Source organism: Capra hircus, chromosome 8 (assembly GCF_001704415.2).
Source record: "Capra hircus breed San Clemente chromosome 8, ASM170441v1, whole genome shotgun sequence".
Taxonomy (NCBI): domain Eukaryota; kingdom Metazoa; phylum Chordata; class Mammalia; order Artiodactyla; family Bovidae; genus Capra; species Capra hircus.
Window position 1 is genome coordinate 23,440,452 of NC_030815.1, and position 23,257 is coordinate 23,463,708.

The 23,257-nt window shown below is 36.3% G+C and overlaps 1 protein-coding gene across 3 annotated transcripts in view; it reads right to left on the bottom strand.

The window, feature by feature from the left end:
• FOCAD (focadhesin) overlaps positions 1-23,257 on the bottom strand; it is a 298,794-nt gene that overhangs the window by 141,719 nt on the left and 133,818 nt on the right. For all 3 annotated transcript variants that reach the window (XM_018051909.1, XM_018051910.1, XM_018051911.1), the window contains 4 exons: positions 16,297-16,401; positions 15,783-15,884; positions 15,125-15,255; positions 12,733-12,859 (listed from right to left, as the gene is read on the bottom strand). In XM_018051909.1, the coding sequence (XP_017907398.1) occupies positions 12,733-12,859; positions 15,125-15,255; positions 15,783-15,884; positions 16,297-16,401 (465 nt within the window). The remainder of the gene's footprint in view (positions 1-12,732; positions 12,860-15,124; positions 15,256-15,782; positions 15,885-16,296; positions 16,402-23,257) is intronic.

The following is a 23,257-nucleotide window of genomic DNA, read 5'->3' on the forward strand; positions in this document are numbered from 1 at the left end:
TTTTAAATCACTTCCATTCCTCTTAAATTCTCCAAAGCTCCAAAGCTAAGCCTACATAGGACAAATAAAAAATACTCATTTTAGACCTTCCTTTTCCATATGGGCCCCTCAGGGGTAACAAGCAGAATTGTCATATAACAAGAAGAAATGCTGCCCTCAATGAAGTGATGATATAATTGAACTGTTCTCTGTACTAACAAATAATACTGCCAGAAACTTAGGAACAAATTGCTACATTACAACTTTCTATTTCATGCTCAATAAACATGGAAAGTTACTTAAGAAATAAGCTAACTATTTATATATGTTAGTGTGAGTTGGGCTTCCCCGGTAGCTCAGCTGGTAAAGAATCCCCTTTCAGTGTGGGAAACCTGGCTTTGAGCCTTGGGTTGGGAAGATCCCCTCGAGAATATTTTTTAAGTAATTTTCCATGTTTATTGAGATAGCCAATGGGAATTTGCTGTATGACTCAGGGAACTCAAACAGGGACTCTGTAATAACCTAGAAGGGTGGGAATGGTCAGGAGCCAGGAGGGAGAGTCAACAGGTAGGGCACATGTCTACACCTATGGCTAATTCACACTGACATATGACAGGAATCAAACCAATATTGTAAACCAATCAACAATAAAAAATTAATTAACATTAAAAAAGTAAACTAACCATAAGATCATAAAATATCCATAAAACTCTAAAATATTTAGTTCAAGAAAACAATTCAAAGGAAAGGAAAAACTTTACATACGTAATTACTTCTTAGACTAATTATAAAACTTTAGAATCCAATTGAAAATGAATTATTTGATTACATATGATACTTTCACTCAATGGAAAATAATTAAGCCATGAAAACCTGTAGCTACTTAAAAAATCATTCTAGTAAAATGTAAATTAAGAAGAGGGAAAGTATAAAATGTATGTGCAAAGAAAATACAATGGGAAAAATGGAAAAATCAAAATGGTTTTGTGAAATGTGGATGAAGGATGCTTTCATTATCCAAAGTAAATGTGATGTTATTAATATAAAAATTTAAAGTAGGATAAAAACACTTCAAAGAGTCAGATGTGGCTGAGCATGCATATATGACGAAACATGTCAATATAGCTTTAAAATATAAAATTCAATAAATAACCCATAAAGCACCAAAAATCAATCTATTTTGGCTCAAATATCTTTTTCACTAGGATCTCTATGCAAAGCCTAAATAATTTGAAATCTTATGCATTAATGTATCATAAAGGAAATAGAGAAATATGAGGGAAAGAGTTCAAACTTAATGCTCACAAAAAGACTTATCCATTTAATATCAGAACAGAACAAGGGCAATGAACAAAAACATGACCAGCAAAAACACAGAGTGACAGGATATGAATTGTATCTCAATAAAGCTGTGGGTTTTTTAAGTGATTAACATATTGTCTCTGAATTCAGGTATACCTGGGTTTGAATCCTGGCTCTACAACATTTTAGCTGGATGACTCTGGGCAATTATTTAACCTCTGTCAGCCTCCCAGAAGAAAACAGTACTTTATCACATAAAGAGCTTTTGTTCATAAGATTAAATCATATAATAAATATAACGACTATGGGATACAGTGCTTACTACATAGAAAGCACTCAGGAAGTCAATAGGTACTTACTATTATGATTATTAAAATATCTCTAATAGTTTTCCATCTGAAAGCACTCTGCTAATTTCATATAAAAATAAAGGAAATGTCATCTGTGGACAAAATAGCTAAGTGGAACATATGTGTCTTTACTTGATATTTCACATGGCTTCATAAAAAGCTCTCTTTATAGTAAAAGGCCTAGAAAAGAGTTCATGATTTCCCAGTATCCTTTATTTATAAGGATACTTATCCAGTATCCAGTATCCTTTGCTTCTTAGAAGCAAGAAGACAAAATTGTTTTATCAATCATTCTTATAGGAATGAAACATAACACAGCTGACCAGGGCTGTGTTAAAAGCAGGGAAGTTAAAAGCAACAGAGAAGAAAATATGCAAAGGACCTGAATGCTGCTGCTGCTGCTAAGTCGCTTCAGTCGTGTCCGACCCTGTGTGACCCCATAGACGGCAGCCCACCAGGCTCCCCCATCCCTGGGATTCTCCAAGCAAGAACACTGGAGTGGGTTGCCATTTCCTTCTCCAATGCATGAAAGTGAAAAGTGAAAGTGAAGTCGCTCAGTGGTGTCTGACCCTCAGCAGCCCCATGGACTGCAGCCTTCCAGGCTCTTCCATCCATGGGATTTTCCAGGCAAGAGTACTGGAGTTGGGTGAAGGACCTGAACAGAGTACTTCAAAAAGATACACAAGTGGCCAACACACATGTGAAAATATGCTCAATATTACTAGTCATCAGGGAAATGCAAATCAAAGCCACATGTGATAACACTTTGTACTCACTAGGAAGTGAAGAAGTGAAGTGAAGTCGCTCAGTTGCGTCCGATTCTTTGGAACCCCATGGACTGTAGCCTACCAGGCTTCTCCAGCCATGGGATTTTCCGGGCAAGAGTGCTGGAGTGGATTGCCATTTCCTTCTCCAGGGGATCCTCCTGACCCAGGAATTGAACTGGGGTCTCCTGCATTGCAGGCAGACACTTTACCCTCTGAGCCACCAGGGAAGCCCCCACTCACTAGGAAGGCTACAGTTAAAACAAAAAAGCAGATAAGCATTGCTGAAATGGGGAGAAATTAGAACATCCACACTCTGCTGGTGTGAACATAAAACAGCACAGCCACTTTGGAAAACAGTTCTGGAAGCTCCTTAAACAGTAAACACAGAGTAAGCATATAATCCAGCAATTTTATTCCTAGGTATATATCCCTCAAAAATGAAAACATACATCCATGCAATAACATGTTCACAATATTCACAGCAGCAATATTCATAATAATCAGCAAAAATCCAAATGCTCATCAAATGATGAATGGATGAATAAAACATAAGATAGTTGCATCAAATATTATTGGATCATAAAAAGAAGTGGAGTATTGATACATACTTTAAAGGTGATGAACCTCATAAATATGTTAAGTGAAAGAAGCCAGTTACAAAAGACAATATGTTGTCTTTATTCAGATGGAATCCATCCTTTCAATCTCTCACTGGAGACCATGATAAATGATTAAGCAGCAATAATTACAGGTTGAATCTGACCCTATCAAGGACAAATGAGTCTCATAATGACTTTCAAAATTGAAGAGTCCATTGTCCATTGTCCATGAGTTAAGAGTTAACTCATAATACAAAGGCAAGGATGAGAAAGCCTGTGTGCTTAGTTGCTCAGTGGTGTCCAACTCTTTGCGACCTCGTGGACTGTAGCTCTCCAGGCTCCTCTGACCATGGATATTCAACAGGCCAGAACACTAGAGAGGGTAGCCTTTCCCTTCTCCAGGGGATATTCCCAACCCAGGGATCAAACCCAGGTCTCCTGAATTGCAGGTGGATTCTTTACCAGCTGAGCCACAAGGGAAGCCCAGGAATACTGGAGTGGGGAACCTATCCCTTCTCCAGCGGATCTTCCTGATCCAAGAATTGAACTGGGGTCTCCTGCATCACAGGCAGATTATTTACCAACTGAGCTATCAGGGAAGCCCTCTTTAAATATAGGGTTATCCAATTTACTCTCTTCAAATTGTTTTTAAAAATTTCACAGTTTTAGGTTGTCTTTTCATATTCTTAATTATATTTGATAGCAAAAGATCCACAGAGAAATAGAGAAATCACTACCAAATGTTTCTGGGAAGAAGATCCATAACCATGCTGAATATTTTCATTCTTGAAACTCTTGGCAGCCATCAATGCTTCACACATGGTATCAATTAAAAGACAGAATAAATAGCTTCATAGAATTCATGTTGGCTTCTGTGGATAGCATGCTGGCAAAACACCAAAAGATTAGCCCAAAATTACTAAATGTGGCCTGGCAAGGGCCACCACGTTGAGTATATTTTACAACTTTAACACACGTCACAGAACATAACAGCAGCAGCTCCACAAATAATGAACACACACAGACACACAGCTTGGAAAGATTAAGCAAAAGAGAAAGATTTACTATTACTATAAGGCCCCCACAGGGGACTAGATTATTTCTATTTATTTAGATGAACTGAAGTTGCTCAGTCGTGTCCGACTCTTTGCAAATCCATGAATTGTAGCCTACCAGGCTCCTCAGTCCATGGAATTTTCCAGGCAAGAATACTGGAGTGGGTTGCCATTTCCTTCTCCAGGGGATCTTCCCAACCCAGGGATCGAACCCTGGTCTTCCACCTTGTAGGCAGATGCTTTCCCATCTGAGCCACCAGGGAAGCCCTATTGAGATGAACATAAAGTTATTCATTACCAAACATAAAAAAAGAACATTCTACTACCAAAATTAACAGTGATGCAGTTTCAACAAATTTCACAACTGTAGACATTTGTAATATCTATAATGAAAATATGGTAAAATAACACTTATTCACAACTAGTAAGCGTCAATAAAATAGTGGGTTCTTCCCCCAGACAAGAAAGAGAGATGAAAATGAAGGGATAAAAAATAAGTATCAGTCATATCTGACTCTTTGCAACCCCATGGACTCTCCAGTCCAGAATACTGGAATGGGTAGCTGTTCCCTTCTCCAGAGGATCTTCCCAACCCAGGGATCAAACCCAGGTCTTCCCCATTGCAGGCAGATTCTTTACCAGCTGAGCTACCAGGGAAGCCCTATAATAAAATGAAGTTAACTGATTAATGGTATTGCTTTTTGACTTAGGAATGCCCATCTTATTGTAAAAAGGACTTAAAGAGGCTAGTATATATTTGTTAGAAGGACAATATATTAAATTCTTATCTCATTTGTAACATCTCAGTTGAAATATTTTTGCAGTGAATATGGGATTTGGATTTTACAGCATTAAAAAAAAAAGAGGTGGGTGGAGAGAGACAAACACAGTAAGAGACAGGTCTTTAACCAAGCCAAGGAAAGACGTATTGAAGTACCAAATTAGACACAGGCTTTATTTATTAAATAAAATACTTAGGACATGATGCCTCAATTCTATATTTAAAATGGATGACCAATAAGGACCTGCTGTATAGCACATGGAACTCTGCTCAATGTGATGTGGCAGCTTGGATGCAAGGAGAGTTTGGAGGAGAATGGATACACATATGGGCTTCCCAGTGGCGGAGTGGTAAAGAATCTGGCTGTCAGTGCAGCAGACACAAGAAATGCAGGTTCAATTCCTGGGTCAGGAAGGTCCCCTGGAATAGGAAATGGCAACCCACTCCAGTATTCTTGCCTGGAAAATTACATGGACAGAGGAGTCTGGTGGACTACACAGTTCGTGGGGTCAAAAGAGTCAGACATGCCTAAGCACACATACACACATACATGTACATGGATACACGTATATGTATGGCTGAATCCCTTCACTGTTCACCTGAAACTTTCTCAACATTGTTTGTTAATTGGCTATACCCCAACACAAAATAGAAAGTTACAAAAATTAAACATGTTCTTTCCATTAAAAAGATGTTATTTGCTATATAATGAACGCTTGTACCTACCCCCCTAAATTCAGATGTTGACATCCTGATCCTCAAGGTGGTGGTATTAGGAAATGAGATCTTTGGAAGGAGATTAGGTCTTGAGGGTAGAGCCTTTATGCCAGGGATTAGTGCGCCTATAAGGAGATTACAGAAGCTACCTTGCCCCTCTGGCTATGTGAAATTATAGTGAGAAGACAGCTATGAATCAGGAAATAGGCCCTCAGCAGACAGTGAAAGTGCCAGCGCCTTGATCATGGACTTTTTAGCCCCCAGAACTGTGAGAAATAACTGATGTTAATAAGCCATTCATTATGTTATTATTATAGCAACCTGAGTGGATTCAGATTGCCAAGAGTGTCTGATAGTGGGCTCAGAACTGTCTTTATGAGTAGTGGTTTGGAATGGAGAAACAGATTTAGGGCTACAATGTAACAATCTCAAGAGGTCTCCTTTCAACACACAAGAAAGTACCAAAAGCTTTGGCAGGGAACTGTTAGGATACCATTTATGAGAAGAAACTAAGTTACTATCATATTTTATATGAGTTTTAGGGAAAAGATGAAAAAACTACTTAGACTCTCCTTGAAGGCACAAACTATAAGCAATTTTTTAGGGACAAGTTTGACATTTAAAGAGCACCTATGTGGGCAGATATCACCCACATTACTAGATCTATTTTGTGTGTCATGCCATTTCACCCTCATTTGAGGAAACAAGGGTCAAAGGGGTTAAGTAAATCAAAGGACACTCAGCTAATGACATATACACTAGGTAGACAATATGTCCATCTGAAAACAAAGATGCTTTCTACCACTTCAGGCAACATTTTTTATACCCTCAGTACTAACTACTGTTAACAATGATATCTTACAGAAGTGGAATGAGGAAAATCACTTCTTATGAGTTAATAAGCACTTATAGACAACAGAGCCTTACAGAAAGGAAAGGATGGGTGGAGAGCACAATGGAATGACCGAAAAAATTATGTCCTATATTTAGTTTCAGAAAGAAGGTGATTTCTGTTTGGAAAAAATAATGACAAGGAAATACTCCCAAATGGTAGAACTATTTATTGTGAAATGAAAACAATTATTAAAGTGGTACTTTCCAATTCCAAATGACTGACTGAAGCAGTGAAAAACAAATTCTACCAGTTAAAAACAAGTAGCTATGGTTACAGGTCAACATACATGAACCACAAATCAAAAACCTACAATAGATACCAAAAAAACTAGAAAGAAACCCAAGAAAACTACTAAAGAAAATCAAACCACAAGGGAAGAAACAAACAGAAGAAGGGAGCAGAGCACTACAAAACCAACGGGAAAACAAGTGACAAAATGGCAATAAGTATACGCCTATCAGTAATCATTTTAAATGTCAACAGACCAAATGTCCCGACCAAAAGACATCGGGTGGCTGACTGACTAAAAGATAAAGACCTGTCTACATGTTGCTTACGAGAGATTCACTCCAGGGGGACACACACAGAGTAACAGCAAAGGGAAGGAAAAAGATATTTCATACAACTAGAAATGACAAGAAAGCGGGTGTAGCAGTACTCATTTCAGACAAAATAGAATTTTAAAACAAAGCTTTTAACAAAAGACAAGGAAGGGCCTTATATAATGATAAAGGCTTAAGTACAAGAAGAAGGTGTTACACTCCTTGATATATATGTACACAATACAATACATAAGGGGCTTCCCTAGTGGCTCAGATGGTAAAGGGTCTGCCTGCAATGTGGGAAACCCAGGCTCGATCCCTGGCTTGTGAATACCCCCTGGAGAAGGAAATGCCAACTCACTCCAGTATTCTTGCCTAGAAAATCCCCTGGACGGGGGAGCCTGGCAGGCAACAATTCATGGGGTCGCAAAGAGTAGACATGACTGAGTGACTAGTGCTAAATATATAAAGCAAATACTAACAGACATGTGGGGGAAATCAACAATAAAATGATAATAATAGGAAATGTTTACACTCCATACACATCAATGGGTGTATAAACACATCTTTTAGATAAGAAAATCAATAAAGCAACCATAGTTTTAAATGACACAATAAACCAGGTGGCCTTAAATAGATATCTCCAAGATGTTCCATCCCAGAGCAGAAAAATACACATTCTTTTCAAGTGCACATGGAACATTTTCCAGAAGACAGCAAATTCTAGGCCACAAATCACAAGTTTAAGAGGATATAAATTCTGTCAAAATGTTTTTTTCCGATCACAATAGTATGAAACTTGAAATCAATTACAGAAAGAAAACCGAGAAAATACAGATACCTGGAGACTAAACAATATGCTACCAAAAAACAAAGGGTCAATGAACGAATCAAACAGGAAATCTGAAAATACCCTGGGATAGCTGAAAATGGAAATACAATTTCCCCAAATCTGTGAGAGGCAGCAAAAGCAGTTCTAAGATGGAAGTTTACAGCGACACAGCCCTTCCTCAGAAAATCAGAAAGATCTCAAATAACCAACCCAACCTACCATCTAAATGAATCAGAAAAAGGACAAACAAAGCTCAAAGTCACCAGGAGGAAAGGTAAGAATAAAGAACAGAGAGGAAATAAACAAATTAGTGGCATAAAAACAAAATCAAAAAGATCAATGAAACCAAGAGCTGATTTTTTGAAAAGATAAGCAAAACTCATAAACTATAGCCAGGTTCATCAACAAGAAATGAGAGAGGACCAAAAAAAAAAAAAAAAGAATTGAAGAAGAGAAATAATAATTGATACCACAGAGTTACAAAAAATCATAAGACAACACTACAAATAGTTATATGTCAACAAATCGAACAATCTAGAAGAAATGAACAAATATCTAGAAACATGCAAACTGTTAAGACTGAATCAGGAAGAAACAGACAATCGGAACAAATTAATCACTACAAGTGAAAATGAACTTCTAATAAAAAAAAATTCCCAGCAAAGAAAGTCCAGCATCAGAGGGTTTCACAGGAGAATATAACCCAAAACATAAGCGCTAATACCTATCCTTCTCAAACTAGTCAAACGAACTGAAGAGAATGAACACTCACAAATTTACTCTACAAGACTAACACTATCCTTATACCAAAGTGAGACAGACACTACAAAAAAGAAAGTTTCAGGCCAATAACTTTTGATGACTATACATACAAAAACCCTTAAACAATTATTAGCAACTTCATCCAATGATATACAAAAATAATCACATACCATGATCAAGTAGGATTAATTCTAGGAATGTGAGGATAATTTAACATTGGCAAATCAATGTGGAACACCACACTAAGAAAAAAATAAAAACCACATGATCATCTCTATGAGTGATAGTCGCTCAGTTGTGTCCAACTCTTTGCGACCCCATGGACTGGAGCCCACCAGGCTCCTCTATCCATGGAATTCTCCAGGCAAGAAGACTGCAGTGGGTTGCCATTTCCTTCTCCAATCATCTCTATCATGCATAAAAAGTATTTCACAAAATTCGATATCCATTCAAGAGAGAAAAATCTCAAAGTTGGTGAAAAAGAAATACATCATAACATAGTAAAGGTCAGGTATTAAAAACCTACATTACACTCAATTGTAACATGGTGAAAAACTAAAAGACTTTGCTCTAAGTTAACAGATAAATGTAAAAAATGTGGTATGTGTGTGTCTGTGTGTCTGTGTGTGTGTATGTGTATTCCAAATATACATAATGGAATATTCAGTTCAGTCCCTCAGTTGTGTCTGACTCTTTGCGACTCCATGGACTGCAGCACGCCAGGCCTCTCTGTCCATCACCAACTCCCGGAGTTTACTCAAACTCATGTCCATTGAGTCAGTGATGCCATCCAGCCATCTCATCCTCTGTCATCCCCTTCTCCTGCCCTCAATCTTTCCCAGCATCAGAGTTTGCTCAAATGAGTCAACTACTCACATCAGGTGGCCAAACCATTGGAGTTTCAGCTTCAACATTAGTCCTTCCAATGAACACTCAGGACTGATTTCCTTTAGGATGGAGTGGTTGGATCTCCTTGCAGTCCAAGGGACTCTCAAGAGTCTTCTCCAATACCATAGCTCAAAAGCATCAATTCTTCTGCACTCAGCTTTCTTTATAGTCCAACTCTTACATCCATACATGACTACTGGAAAACCATAGCCTTGACTGGACAGATCTTTGTTGGTAACGTAACGTCTCTGCTTTTTAATATGCTGTCTAGGTTGGTCATAACTTGTCTCCCAAGGAGTAAGAGTTTCATGGCTGCAGTCACCATCTGCAGTGATTTTGGAGCCCAAAAAACAAAGTCTGCCACTGTTTCCACTGTTTCCCCATCTATTTCCCATGAAGTGATGGGACCGGATGCCATGATCTTAGTTTTCAGAATGCTGAGCTTTAAGCCAACATTTTCACTCTCCTCTTTTACTTTCATCAAGAGGCTCTTTAGTTCTTCTTCACTTTCTGCCATAAGGCTGGTGTCATCTGCATATCTGAGGTTATTGCTATTTCTCCAAGCAGTCTTGATTCCAGCTTGTGCTTTTTCCAGTCCAGCGTTTCTCATGATGTACTCTGCATAGAAGTTAAATAAGCAAAGTGACAATACACAGCCTTGACTTACTCCTTTTCCTATTTGGAACCAGTCTGTTGTTCCATGTCCACTTCTAACTGTTGCTTCCTAACCTGTATATAGGTTTCTCAAGAGGCAGGTCAGGTGGTCTGGTATTCCCATCTCTTTCAGAATTTTCCACAGTTTATTGTGATCCACAGAGTCAAAGGCTTTGGCATAGTCAAGAAAGCAGAAATAGATGTTTTTCTGGAACTCCTTTGCTTTTTCAATGATCCAACAGATGTTGGCAATTTGATCTCTGGTTCCTCTGCCTTTTCTAAATCTAGCTTGAACATCTGGAAGTTCAAGGTTCACGTATTGCGGAAGCCTGGCTTGGAGAATTTTGAGCATTACTTTACTAGCATGTGAGATGAGTACAATTGTGCAGTAGTTTGAGCATTCTTTGGGCACTGTCTTTCTTAGGGATTGGAATGAAAACAGACATTTTCCAGTCCTGTGGCCACTGCTGAGTTTTCCCAATTTGCTGGCATATTGAGTGCAGCACTTTTATAGCATCATCTTTTAGGATTTGAAATAGGTCAACAGGATTTCCATCACCTCCACTAGCTTTGTTCCTAGTGATGCTTCCTAAGGCCCACTTGACTTCACATTCCAGGATGACTGGCTCCAGGTGAGTGATCACACCATCGTAATTATCTGGGTCATGAAGATCTTTTTTGTACAGTTCTTCTGTGTATTCTTGCCACCTCTTCTTAATATCTTCTATTAGGTCCGTACCATTTCTGCCCTTTACTAAGGCCATCTTTGCATGAAATATTCCCTTGGTATCACTAATATTCTTGATGAGATCTCTAGTCTTTCCCATTCTACTGTTTTCCTCTATTTCTTTGCACTGATTGCTGAGGAAGGCTTTCTTATCTCTCCTTGCTATTCTTTGGAACTCGGCATTCAAATGGGTATATCTTTCCTTTTCTCCTTTGCTTTTGGCTTCTCTTCTTTTCACAGCTATTTGTAAGTCCTCCTCAGACAGCCATTTTGCTTTTTTGCATTTCTTTTTCTTGGGGATGGTCTTGCTCCCTGTGTCCTATACAACGTCTCGAACCTCTGTCCACAGTTCATCAGGCATTCTATCAGATCTAGTCCCTTAAATCTATTTCTCACTTCCACTGTATAATCGTTAGGGATTAGATTTAGGTCATACTTGAATGGCCACCTGATGCAAAGAGCTGACTCATTTGAAAAGACCCTGATGCTGGGAAAGATTGAAGGCGGGAGGAGAACGAATGACAGAGGATGAGATGGTTGGATGGCATCACCAACTCAATGGACATGGATTTGGGTGGGCTCCAGGAGTTGGTGATGGACAGGGAGGTCTGGCGTGCTGGCAGTTCATGGGGTCTCAAAGAGTCTGACATGACTGAGTGACTGAACTGAACTGAACTGAATGGTCTAGTGGTTTTCCCTACTTTCTTCAATTTAAGTCTGAATTTGGCAATAAGGAGTTCATGATCTGAGCCACAGTCAGCTATTACTCAGCCATAAAAGAGAATGAAATTCTGTAATCTGCAACAATGTATATGAATCTAAATTCATACATATTATTGTATGAATACATTCTGTGTCTGACTTATCTAAATAAGTCAGACACAGAAAGATAAATACACTATGTTATCACTTATATGTGGAAACTAAAAGATAAAGCAAACAGATATATATAACAAATTAGAAACAGACTCGCAGATACAGAAAACAAGTGATTCTCAGTGGGGAAAAGGAGGGGGATGAGGGAAGGTAAGGGGATCGGATTAAGAGATACAAAATACTACACATTAAAAATACTACATATAAAATAAATAAGCAACAAGAATATTATTGTATAGCACAGGGAAATTTAGCCATTTTTTTTAATAACTTAAAGGGAATATAATCCATACAAGTATTGAATTACTATGCTGTACACCTGAAACTAATATATTATAAATTAACTTCCATTAAAAATAATAATAAAGCTACTTACAAGACTGCATAAAAATATTAAAAAAAATTTTGTTTGATCAGTGAATGACCTTTGATGTAATTACTACATTTCTCCAAAACATTAAAGATTCCCTTTGTTGTGCTGTACTTTTGGAAGCAGCCTAATGTTCAGAAGAAGATTTAGAGGCTCAGTTCTAACATTAATCCATCCTACCCAATATGATCACCAGGAAAGGAAGAATCTTCGGCCAAGCTTCAAGCCAACAAAAGTTTTTGCTATCTATAAAACTGAGATACCATGTCAATTTGCTCACCTCCTCTGCTTCTAAAGCTCTCTAATCACAGAACCAAGAAGCAAATATACTCAAGATTTTTTCTGTAAGCATTATTCTTCACTTTATATTATCAAGAAGAGATAACAATGAAGAAGAAACTAAAGCATGATTTTCTTTAGCCTCTAGAGAATGTATACATGTTTCAAGACTCCCCTTTACAGAGAATTTGTAGACAATCTTGCTTCACTCTACTGAACAAAGAAAGATCTCTAGATATAAACAGTCTGACTTTCAGTTACTAGAATTTATCATACATCCTTTTAAGCACAATGCCTTGTAAATTATTTTCTTCCAAATTATACAAATCAAATTAAAAACAATTCAAAAAAGCCCACCTCAGCTTGGCAGAGTGCATGAAGACCTTGTAACACCAAGGCTGCAGGAGTAGCTTGGTCAGGCTTAGTACACTCATTCAGCACCTGGGAAATAGCTGCCAACATATCTGCACCATGCTGATATGGCCTACAACAAATCACATTTAGACAGAAGATTAAAGTCAAAGAGCTATATTACTGCTCCAAGGTCTTTTGCCTGAATAAAAAACAGTAATGCTTTTCTTTACCCTCATGCCTGTTAAACATGGACCCTCAACGGATGGGGGAGCCTGGAGGGCTGCCGTCTATGGGGTTGCACAGAGTCGGACATGACTGAAGTGGCTTAGAAGCAGCAGCAGCAGCAACAAATAAAACCATATGCTTTTTTTCTCAAAGATTTGCAACTTCATCATTTCTGCTATAACTTCAGGCTAATTTTTCATATTATTACCCAAGAAAGAAGACACTTATTAACAAATTTTATTCTCCTTGAATCACAAAACCTATATAGTCTATATTCTGTGTTTTCACTGCAGGGGCATGAGTTTGATCCCTGTTGGGGAAGGAGTGTCTCACATGCTGTGTGGCAGAGCCAAGAAAAAGAAGAATGTGAAGAAAAAAACCCTATTGTCTGAATCAACAAAAACTCAAGTCTATAGTAGTAGTGAAAAGAAATGACTTACCTTATTGAGATCATCAGTAAAGCCAGGGTTATGAGATCAGAAGATGACTGATTATAGTAGTGTTACAAACTTAGATGGTTATGCCTATCATGATGATGACAATGTATGATGATGAAGTTAATAATTATAATATGAACTGTAACTGACTGAGCGCTTATCTCATGTCAGGAACTGCGCCAGATTCACTGACTCTTCTTCCTCTCATTCCTCTATTGCACATATATCGTGCTATCTCTAGAATGCTTTTAACTTCATAAAGAAACGCTCAGGTCTGCATTCCTTATAACCCCTCAGTGACATATTTCTCTCCACTTAACAAAATGTAAATTAAAAAATTGCTTGATTGAATTCTATGAAATCCACCAAAGGAAATCATTTAGCAAAAATGGAAAATTTTGATAGATCTTGAGGTGGTAACTGACAGGTGCACTAAATAAGTTTTTGACAGACAGATCTGGTCTGATATTTAACCTCTCCTGAGCCTCAGCTTTAAGTATGTAAAATTAAAACGTCAGCTTTCACCTCTTAATTTTTTCCAAGCCAATACCTCAAGAGAATCTAAACTCTGAGGTCTTGGGATACATGTGTATAACTTTTAGACCAAGTGATTTTTTGTGTTGCCAAAAGGTTGGAGCTTAGAAAAGACGCAAAACTGCTAAGGCTTAAATACAGTCTAATCTGAGATTTTACCTAACACAGGAATCATCTGTATTATCAGCATCCAGGCCAACTCATTCATTGTAAAGCTTCAGGAAGTACCATTTGCAGTGTCATCATTGACAAAAGTGAGGATTATGCTCTAAGAATTCTACAGTGCAGTGGTTTAATCAACATGAAACTGCAAGATTACAAACTATTTCAAATGTATTAAATCTATTTCCTCATTAAAGATTTTTACCTAATTCAAGAAAATAGAAATCTGATGAGGTGGAGCTCTGCTTAGTGTTATTTCAATCTTAGGAACTCCTGCCTAGCTATTAACCCGTAACCTAGAAGAGCAGCAGCATCTCCCTAATATCTTCAAGTCTTTTTAAACCCCAGAGCATATACAAGAATTCAAGATCATTTCCTTCCCTGTAATATTTCCTAACAATTAATTCCATTCAATGAGTCACAAATAAGGCCTTCTCTATTTAAACATCTTATAAAAATCAAGCATAGGTTTTTAAGGAATCTCTATACTGTTCTCCACAGTGGCTGTGTCAATTTACATATCCAGCCATAGTGGAAGAGAATTCCCTTTTCTCCATATCCTCTCCAGCATTTATTATTCATAAATCAAAAAAAATCAAGCATCAATAAGGAGACTATAATAAAGAACAATTTGACCTATATCCCACTGCTTAGGTTTCAGGAACTGATATATAGAAAAATACAAAACATAACATCTTATGTTTTATTACAACATTAAATTATTATCCAGAAAAGGACATAAATATCTGCTAAACCTAGATATAAGACTAGACCTGAAAAGACATACCTGCTACTCAAAGTAATTGTCTGATGTTACTAAATTTTACAGTCAGACACTTGTGCTTAATATTCATTTATTCTTACTTAAATATACTCTGCCTATCTTTCTGAGTGTCTTGCTTGCAATAAAAAGATTAAATATAAATATATATATCATGCAAAATAAATGCAAAAATATATCATGCATTTATATATATATGTATAAATGCAAAAATATGTATCATGATATACATTCCCAAGGGTCAAGCGTGTCTTACCTTTGCTTACATATGTCTCTAATTGATGCTGCTTTAGCAATTAGTTTCTCCCATTGGACTTCCTTGCCCACAGACAGAGAGGGCACATCGGACATGGCCATGAAACGCTGCAGTTCAGGGTAGACACGATCCTAAGAAGGCAGTTTCACAAAAAAGGTAATTTTACAACTTGAGTTGAATAATCATTATCTCCTTCTATGAAACATTTTCACCTCTAAATCTTACATTTGCATTGCAAATTATAATGTATTTCTTCTAATCAGCAAAGAAGAATGCTGTTATGATTGCTAGAGATTTTCTTGCAGATCTATGTACTGTTCATTTCATAAAACTAGGAAAAAAGTGGCAAAATCTCACTTTAATTACAAAGGCTCTAATCACTTAAATTTCTATTACTTTTTCACAAAAATGGAAAAACAGATTTCAAAATTAAGGAAACAAGATGATTTTCTATTCTCAATTTCTCTCTGAGAGTCAATCACAACTGACAGCTTCATAGATCAAAAGTACAACATTAAATTAAAATTTCTCAATGCAATCATTTATGCCACTCACTAATATCACTATATCAAAGCACTGTCATGCATAATGACAAAATTTGTTTTCTTCAGTGAAAGGGACATGCTTAATATCCACACAAGTGTGTATCTGAGCTTACCTGTTTTTCCCACAAAGATGTCAACAAGCGCAAAGTCACAGCTTTTAGTTGTGGAGTAGTTCCAAGAAGTTGAATTACTCGTAGAATCTGTCCTATGCACACCTACAAAACATTGAAGAAACTTTGGTTTCATAAATGCAAATGCGAATAAAATCCCAATGGTAACAAAAAAAACTTTAAAACCTCATTATTAAATAAAGACTGAAACGGAAGCTTATTACAGTATTACCTATCTTCTCAGAGGTCAGAGATACCTTCGGGAGGAGCTAGTTAGCAATTCTGGGCACATAAAGATCCTATGTCAGACAATATATCCAGCGGGAAAACATGATGAAAAGATGATTTTAGAAACTAATTCTTAAATATTTTAACAAATATTTTTGGCCCAACAAAGGAAGTAGTGATCGGAGCAAAATTAAAAGGTCAAAATTTCACATGATAAGAAACAAAATTCAATGTATTCTTCATGCCTCACTTTCTTTCTGCTCCCAAGTAAATTGGTTAATATACAAACCTTGTGAACACCAAGTGTAGGTAAAGTATACAAGATATCATTGTATAACACAGGTGCCAGTGGTCTTCCTAATTTGAACATCAAAACTGGAATCAGATTCGGTACCTAAAATGAATTTAAAGAACATACAAATTATGCCTTTTAAAAGAAATCAATCTATAAAGCAATCATTATTTCATTTTTCTCCAAAGGAATACCATGAATATATATGAATTAAAAGACAAAAAATGCCAGTTAGCCATTTATTGTTAATGATAAAATCACAATATCACTAATATCCTATTTATTTTTAAATTACTTGTGAGCTCTTGTTCTATCCATTTATACATGTTTAAATACTCTAGGGTTTTTGGTGCTAAAATCACAACATTAATTCTTTGTAATAAAAAATACTTATGATCTATCCTGCCCTAAAGCAGCTTACAAATTCTTAAAAAAAAAAAGAAGCAGCAGCAGCAGCTTACAATTCTAATGAGCAACATAATGAAATATTCAGTGAAGTTATTCCAAAACAAAATAATTAAAATCAATTGTACTTTATGGGAATTAATACACAAAAAATTCCTTGCAGGTTCATATTTCAATCCCTATGCATACCACAATAAAATAAGAAAAGCAAATCATTTTTTGATTCAGTTCAGTCGCTCAGGCATGTCTGACTCTTTGTGATCCCATGAATCGCAGCACAGCAGGCCTCCTTGTCCATCACCAACTCCCAGAATTCGCTCAGACTCCTGTCCATTGAGTCAGTGATGCCATCCAGCCTTTTTTTTTTTTTGATTGGATGTCTTTTATTATTAAGATGGCAATATTTCCCAAATATATCTACAGATTCAATATAAACTCTATCAAAATTCCAGCTAGCCTCTTTGCCAAAATTGAGAAATTAATCCTAAAATTCACATGAAAACAAGTGATCCTAAAGAACCAGAACAATCTTGAAAAGGAATGAAGTTTGAACATTCAACTTTCTCAAATACAAAATGTCCTACAAAGTTATAGCAATTAAAATATTGTGGTACTGGAATAAGAATGTAAATATAGATCAATGAAATAGAACTCAGTATCTAGAAATAAAATTTGTCATTTATCTTAATTGATTTTAGACAGGCCAAGAAAACATGATGGAGAAAGAAGAGCCTTTGAAAAATGGTGTCGGATTTTGAAAACTGTATTTCCACCTACAAAAGAATTGATTTGGACTCCTTCCTCATACTATATTAATAATTTCTGAGCAAAAATTAACTCAAAATAGAGTTTAGACTAAAATGTAAAAACAAAAACTGTAAAACTCTTAAAGAAAACATACGAGTAAATCTTTCTGAACTTGAGTTAGGCAAAGCCTTCTTAGATATGACACCAAAAGCATGAGCAACAAAATAAAATATATTTCATCAAATTAAAAATATTTGTCCTTCAAAAGACACTATGCTGCTGCTGCTGCTGCTAAGTCGCTTCAGTCGTGTCCGACTCTGTGCGACCCCACAGACAGCAGCCCATCAGGGTCCCCCATCCCTGGGATTCTCCAGGCAAGAATACTGGAGTGGTTTGCTGTTTCCTTCTCCAATGCATGAAAGTGAAACGTGAAAGTGAAGTCGCTCAGTCGTGTCCAACTCTTAGCGACCCCATGGACTGTAGCCTACCAGGCTCCTCCATCCATGGGATTTTCCAGGCAAAAGACACTATAAAAGGAATGAAATTGTGGAATTCACAAACATGTAGGTGGACCTAGGGACTGTCTTAGAGAGTGAAGTAAGTCAGAAAGAGAAAAACAAATTCACATAATATCACTTATATGTGGAATCTAGAAAACGATACAGTGAACTTATTTGCAAAGCAGAAACAGAGACAGACAGAGAATGGACATATGGATGGTGGGGGAAGGTGGGAGGCAGAGGGGCAAGAAGAGAGGAGGTGGGATGAATTGAGAGACTGGGGTTGACACATATACACTATTATGTATAAAATAGATAATTAATGAGAATCTACTGTATAAGCACAGGGATTCCACTCAGCACTTTGTGGTGACCTAAATGGGAAGGAAATCCAAAAAAGAGGGGATGTGTATGTATACATATAGCTGGCTCACTTTGTAGTATACTAGTAACTAACTCAACATTGTAAAGCAGCTATATGCCAACAGAAAAAAAAAGGTTTTTTTAAGACACTATAAAGAAAGTGAAAATAAAAATAACCCATGGAATGGAAGAAAATATCTGCAAATCATACATCTAATGAGGGACTTACATATCCAGAATATAAATATATCAAGAATCCTCCATAATAAAGGACAAATAATCCAATTTTAAAAGAGCAACGGATCTGAATAGGTATTTCTCCAAAGAAGACAAATAAATGACCAATAAAGACAGGAAAAAAGTATTCAACCAGCATTAACCACAACATAAATGCAAATCAAAACCAAATAATGCGCCACCTCATACCAAATAGGATGACTTGAAAAGACATATCACAGTAAATACCGACAAGGATGTGGCGAAATCAGGACCTTCATACACTGCCGGTGGGAAAGTTAAATGGTGAAGCCCCTTAGGAAAACAGTCAGTCCGTTTCTCAATTGGCTAAATATAATTACCATATGATTTAGTAACTGTAGTCATAGGTATTTACCCAAGAGAAATTAAAACATATATCCATACAAAAACGTACATGTGGACCTTCACAGCAGTATAATTCACAACAGCCAAACAGTGGAAACAATGCAAACCTCCATCAACTGATGAAGGGATAAATAAAATGTAGTACACCCATATGATAGAACATTATTCTGCCATAAAGACAGAATCAATACGGATGAACTATTTAAACATCAATAGCAAAAAATAAACAAATTTAAAAATGAACAAAGGACTTGAACATTTTCCAAAGAAGAACTACAAACGGCCACAGATACATGAAAAGATGCTTAATATCACTAAGCATCAGGGAAATGCAAATCAAAACCATGATGAGATATCACCTGACACCTCTTAGAATGGCCATTATCAATAAACTAGAAAATAGCAGCTGTTGGCAAGGATGAAGAAAAACTGCAACCCTTGAACAATGTTGGTAAAAAGGAAAATGGTACAGTCACTATGAAAAACAATATGGAGGTTCCTCAAAAAATTAAAAACTAACATATGCAATCCCACTTCTGAGAATATCAGTACAGGCAGTAGTCTCTTTAAAAATTTATTCACTCATACACACACACACACACACACACACACACACACACAAATTAACTGCTCAGTTGCTATTAGCTACTTATTCTAAAACAATAGTCTTTTGATTGAAACAAGATTTTCTGTAATATTTTACGGAGTGTCAAGAAACTTTAATTGTTCGACTTGTTTCATCTGGCACTGTTGGTTTCTATAATAAAATACACATGGGCAATTAAAAACGTTTCAAATCAAATATTTCAAAGTAACTGAAATCAGGATCTCAAAGAGATGTTAAGCACCTCCATGTTCACTGCGGCATTCCTCACTATAGCCAGGAGATGGAAATGACCTAAATACTATCAATGGATGGAAAGATAAAGAAAATGTGGAACATACATGCACAAGGAAACCCTGTCATATACTCTAATATGGATATGGATACATCTCGAGGACATCATGCTATGTGAAACAAGCCAGTCACAGAAGGACAAGTATCGTGTGGTTCTATCGCATGAGGTATCTAAACTAGCCAGTCTTAGAAAAAGAAAGTTGAATGTGCTTATCAAGAGTACATATAAGGGAGAAATGGGGACTTGCTCAGTGGGTTCAGAAATTCAGCCTTGCAAGATGAAAAACTGTATACAGTATACCTTCATTTTGATAAGAAGGTACATTTTATGTTATCTGCTCTTCATTACAATTTTTAAAAGAATTCATGGGATTGTTTTTTAAGAGTCAGAAGAGTCTTGTTGAGTTCATTTAGGTAAACGACTTTATTTTACAGATGATAGAGGTAAGGCATGGAGGGAATTACAAAGTTAGTGACAGAAAGAGGATGGAAGTCCAGATCTCAGTTCACTCCTCCCTTCTATACTGGGAGAAATGAAAACAACACAAGATTCCAGGCTGTATATAATAGGATGAAGAGTTATCATGTTAAGTCTTCTTCCTATAATTGGACTAAACATACAAGAAAAAAGCAGGAGAGACAAAACTCAGCATCTCCCTGGAGTCAATCATATAAAGAATAGAGTAGAAAAATTTTACTCTGGATTCCACAAAAAATATCCATGTGGGCAACACTGTTCAAGTTACGCAGAAAGCAGCATCATCTTTCAGAGTCCTATAATGAAAATCATGAGTAGTGCTATCCACTTATAAATTGAGAAATATAGAGGGCTTTGTTATTATTCGTTCTGGTTTCCAGATGAGAGATATAATTAATGTCTATAACTAGCCTCTTTTTAAAAGATATGAGAGAGCTCATATTTAAACAGTATATAAGAGATAGTTATAAATTAACATTAAAAAATTAAGACACCAGTGAAAAAAAAATTCAACGCATGTTCATCATATGGAAGTAAGAGGTAAATATCCAAAGTGGTATCTGGTTTTCTTTAACTTTTCTGACTTATGTTTTATAAAACTAGATCTGAAATATAAAGTGAATTTTCCTAGATCATATTTTATAAACTCCCTTAGATAATTGCTGAAATATCTTCACACAAGACTGTCCTATGAAAAAATGGAAGTAATTTTATGTATACAAAGGTATTTGCCATTTATAAAACAGTGGTAACATTATGAGTTAAGTCAGAAGTGAAAAGATAAAACATGAATTAAAATTTGTATTGATGTGCACTCGATTTAGTGTACATGTGTGAGTTTTGGGGGTACTGCATAGTGATTTGGCAAAATGTGAAATTTTATAAAACAAAGAGTGAATATGCTAGGATGGTACATACAAACAGAAGCATAAAAGAATTCTTAAATAATTTTAACAGTGAAAGAGTTTTTTTTTAGTGATTTATTTTACAAAAAAAAAGGTGCATAATGTACTATGGTGTTTTTGAACATCAGTTAATTCCATCTCCCTAAATTATTTGACATGTCTACTCACAATATTACTTATTATTTCAGTAATACAGTAGAAAACAGTTCACTGACGGACGTGCTGAAAAGCTAATCATTTCTTTTTCTTACAAGAACCTGAAGAAATGCAGCAACATCAAAGAAATCTAAACACAGTGTAATTTCTTTTTCTTCTGTGGTTCATATTATGCCATAATCTTATAACTAAATAAGTGGCTTATGGTCTTGAACTTTAACCTTTGCGAGTCAAATAAGGTCAAGGGAAGAAAGATTGCCTCAACTAGGCAATCTTCTTTCTGTTTGATATTCACTCTAGCTTTATTCCAATTCAGCTTGAGCATATGATCCATAATGACTCATTAGAGGAGATATTAGTATCATCTAACATCTACTGAACAGTGACTACAAATGCTCTCCTTAGCACTTAATAGAAATCATGATTATCATGTTTCAAATGATAAAACTGAAGTTTGTAAAAGCCAAATAATTTGCCCAAGGTATTAATAACAGAGTAGAACATATTGGAGTTGGGACTAAAGCAAAGCAATTTAACTCTGAAGAGCCCATGTACTTGCCAATTTGGCTTACCAAAAATAGGGTGACATCTTCATCGTCTTTGCATCTCAGGTCCCAGCATATCGTAAGTGCTTTCAGAATGCAAAAACCACTCCTAATTTCTTTATCTGCTCAAATTCTATATGCAAGATAGATCTTGTAACAGTGCTGCAGATATTTCATTTGGTACACAATTATTAAAAGCCTACCATTTGCAAAGAAAAGTACCTAGAGACAGTACTCTGACCAAACAACTCTGAATCACAAAAATTTACCTCTTAGGTTAAGTGTTACCAGGATATCAATATTATCAGAACATCTTTAGAATCTGAGCTAAGAGTTTTCCAGTACATAGAAAAATAAGTTCATCAACATAGGAGCTCCGAGCAAAGAATAAACAAGGAAATACCACAAATGAGAATGGATCAACTCAAGTACCATATCACTGGAAGAGTTTGAAATACCTGGAAGAAAATAACTGTGACCTTTCTCTACCTAAACTTAATTTCTAGGTTAGTCTCCTTGGTCTGAATTTCTCTCTCAGAGTCTGACAATTTATATATTTAGAAAATGGTATAAGAAAACTTAATTGTTGACAAAAGTAATCATCATGCTATTAGATGTAAATACCAGTGGGACAAAGGAATAAAACCACAACTTATTTCAATTGCTAATATTTTAAAAACTTGATCTAAATAACAACTATAATGAGTAAATTCCTGTAAGCATAAAATTTCCTTCCTAAACAAAAGTTTGTTTTACATTCCTATCATGAAAGTGTGAAAGTGAAAGTCGCTCAGTCCGGTCTGAATCTTTGTGACCCCATGGTCTGTACCATGGAATTCTCCAGGCCAGAATACTTGAGTGGGTAGCCTTTCCCTTCTCCAGAGGATCTTCCCAGCCCAGGGATCAAACCCAAGTCTCCTGCATTGCAGGTGGATTCTTTACCAAGTGAGCTTTCAGGGAAGCCCTAATACACTTCTATCATGGTAAGGTCTAAACCTTTCATAGTCTGACTGGTAGAACACAGTTAAAAGCCAATGTCCCATAAGTAAAGCATAATGTGTTTATTTTTCCTTTCAATTCAGAACAGTCAATTTCTACCACTGTGTGTGCCACTGGCAATGAGTCTTACATTGTAGAGCTGAAAGGAGGAGTTTGAATGCTCTCCAAGAATGAGATATAATTAAATACAGCTCAGTGAGGTAAGTAACTATGTAATAAAACTAGAGAGAGTCGATGTTTTTGAATTTATTAAAATAGTAAATTGCTCAAGTATCCCAAAGCTATGACAGTTGGATCAATTTATTGGAATAAAAACTATGCAAGACTGACAATGGTAAATGTGAGCCAATTCATAGTAA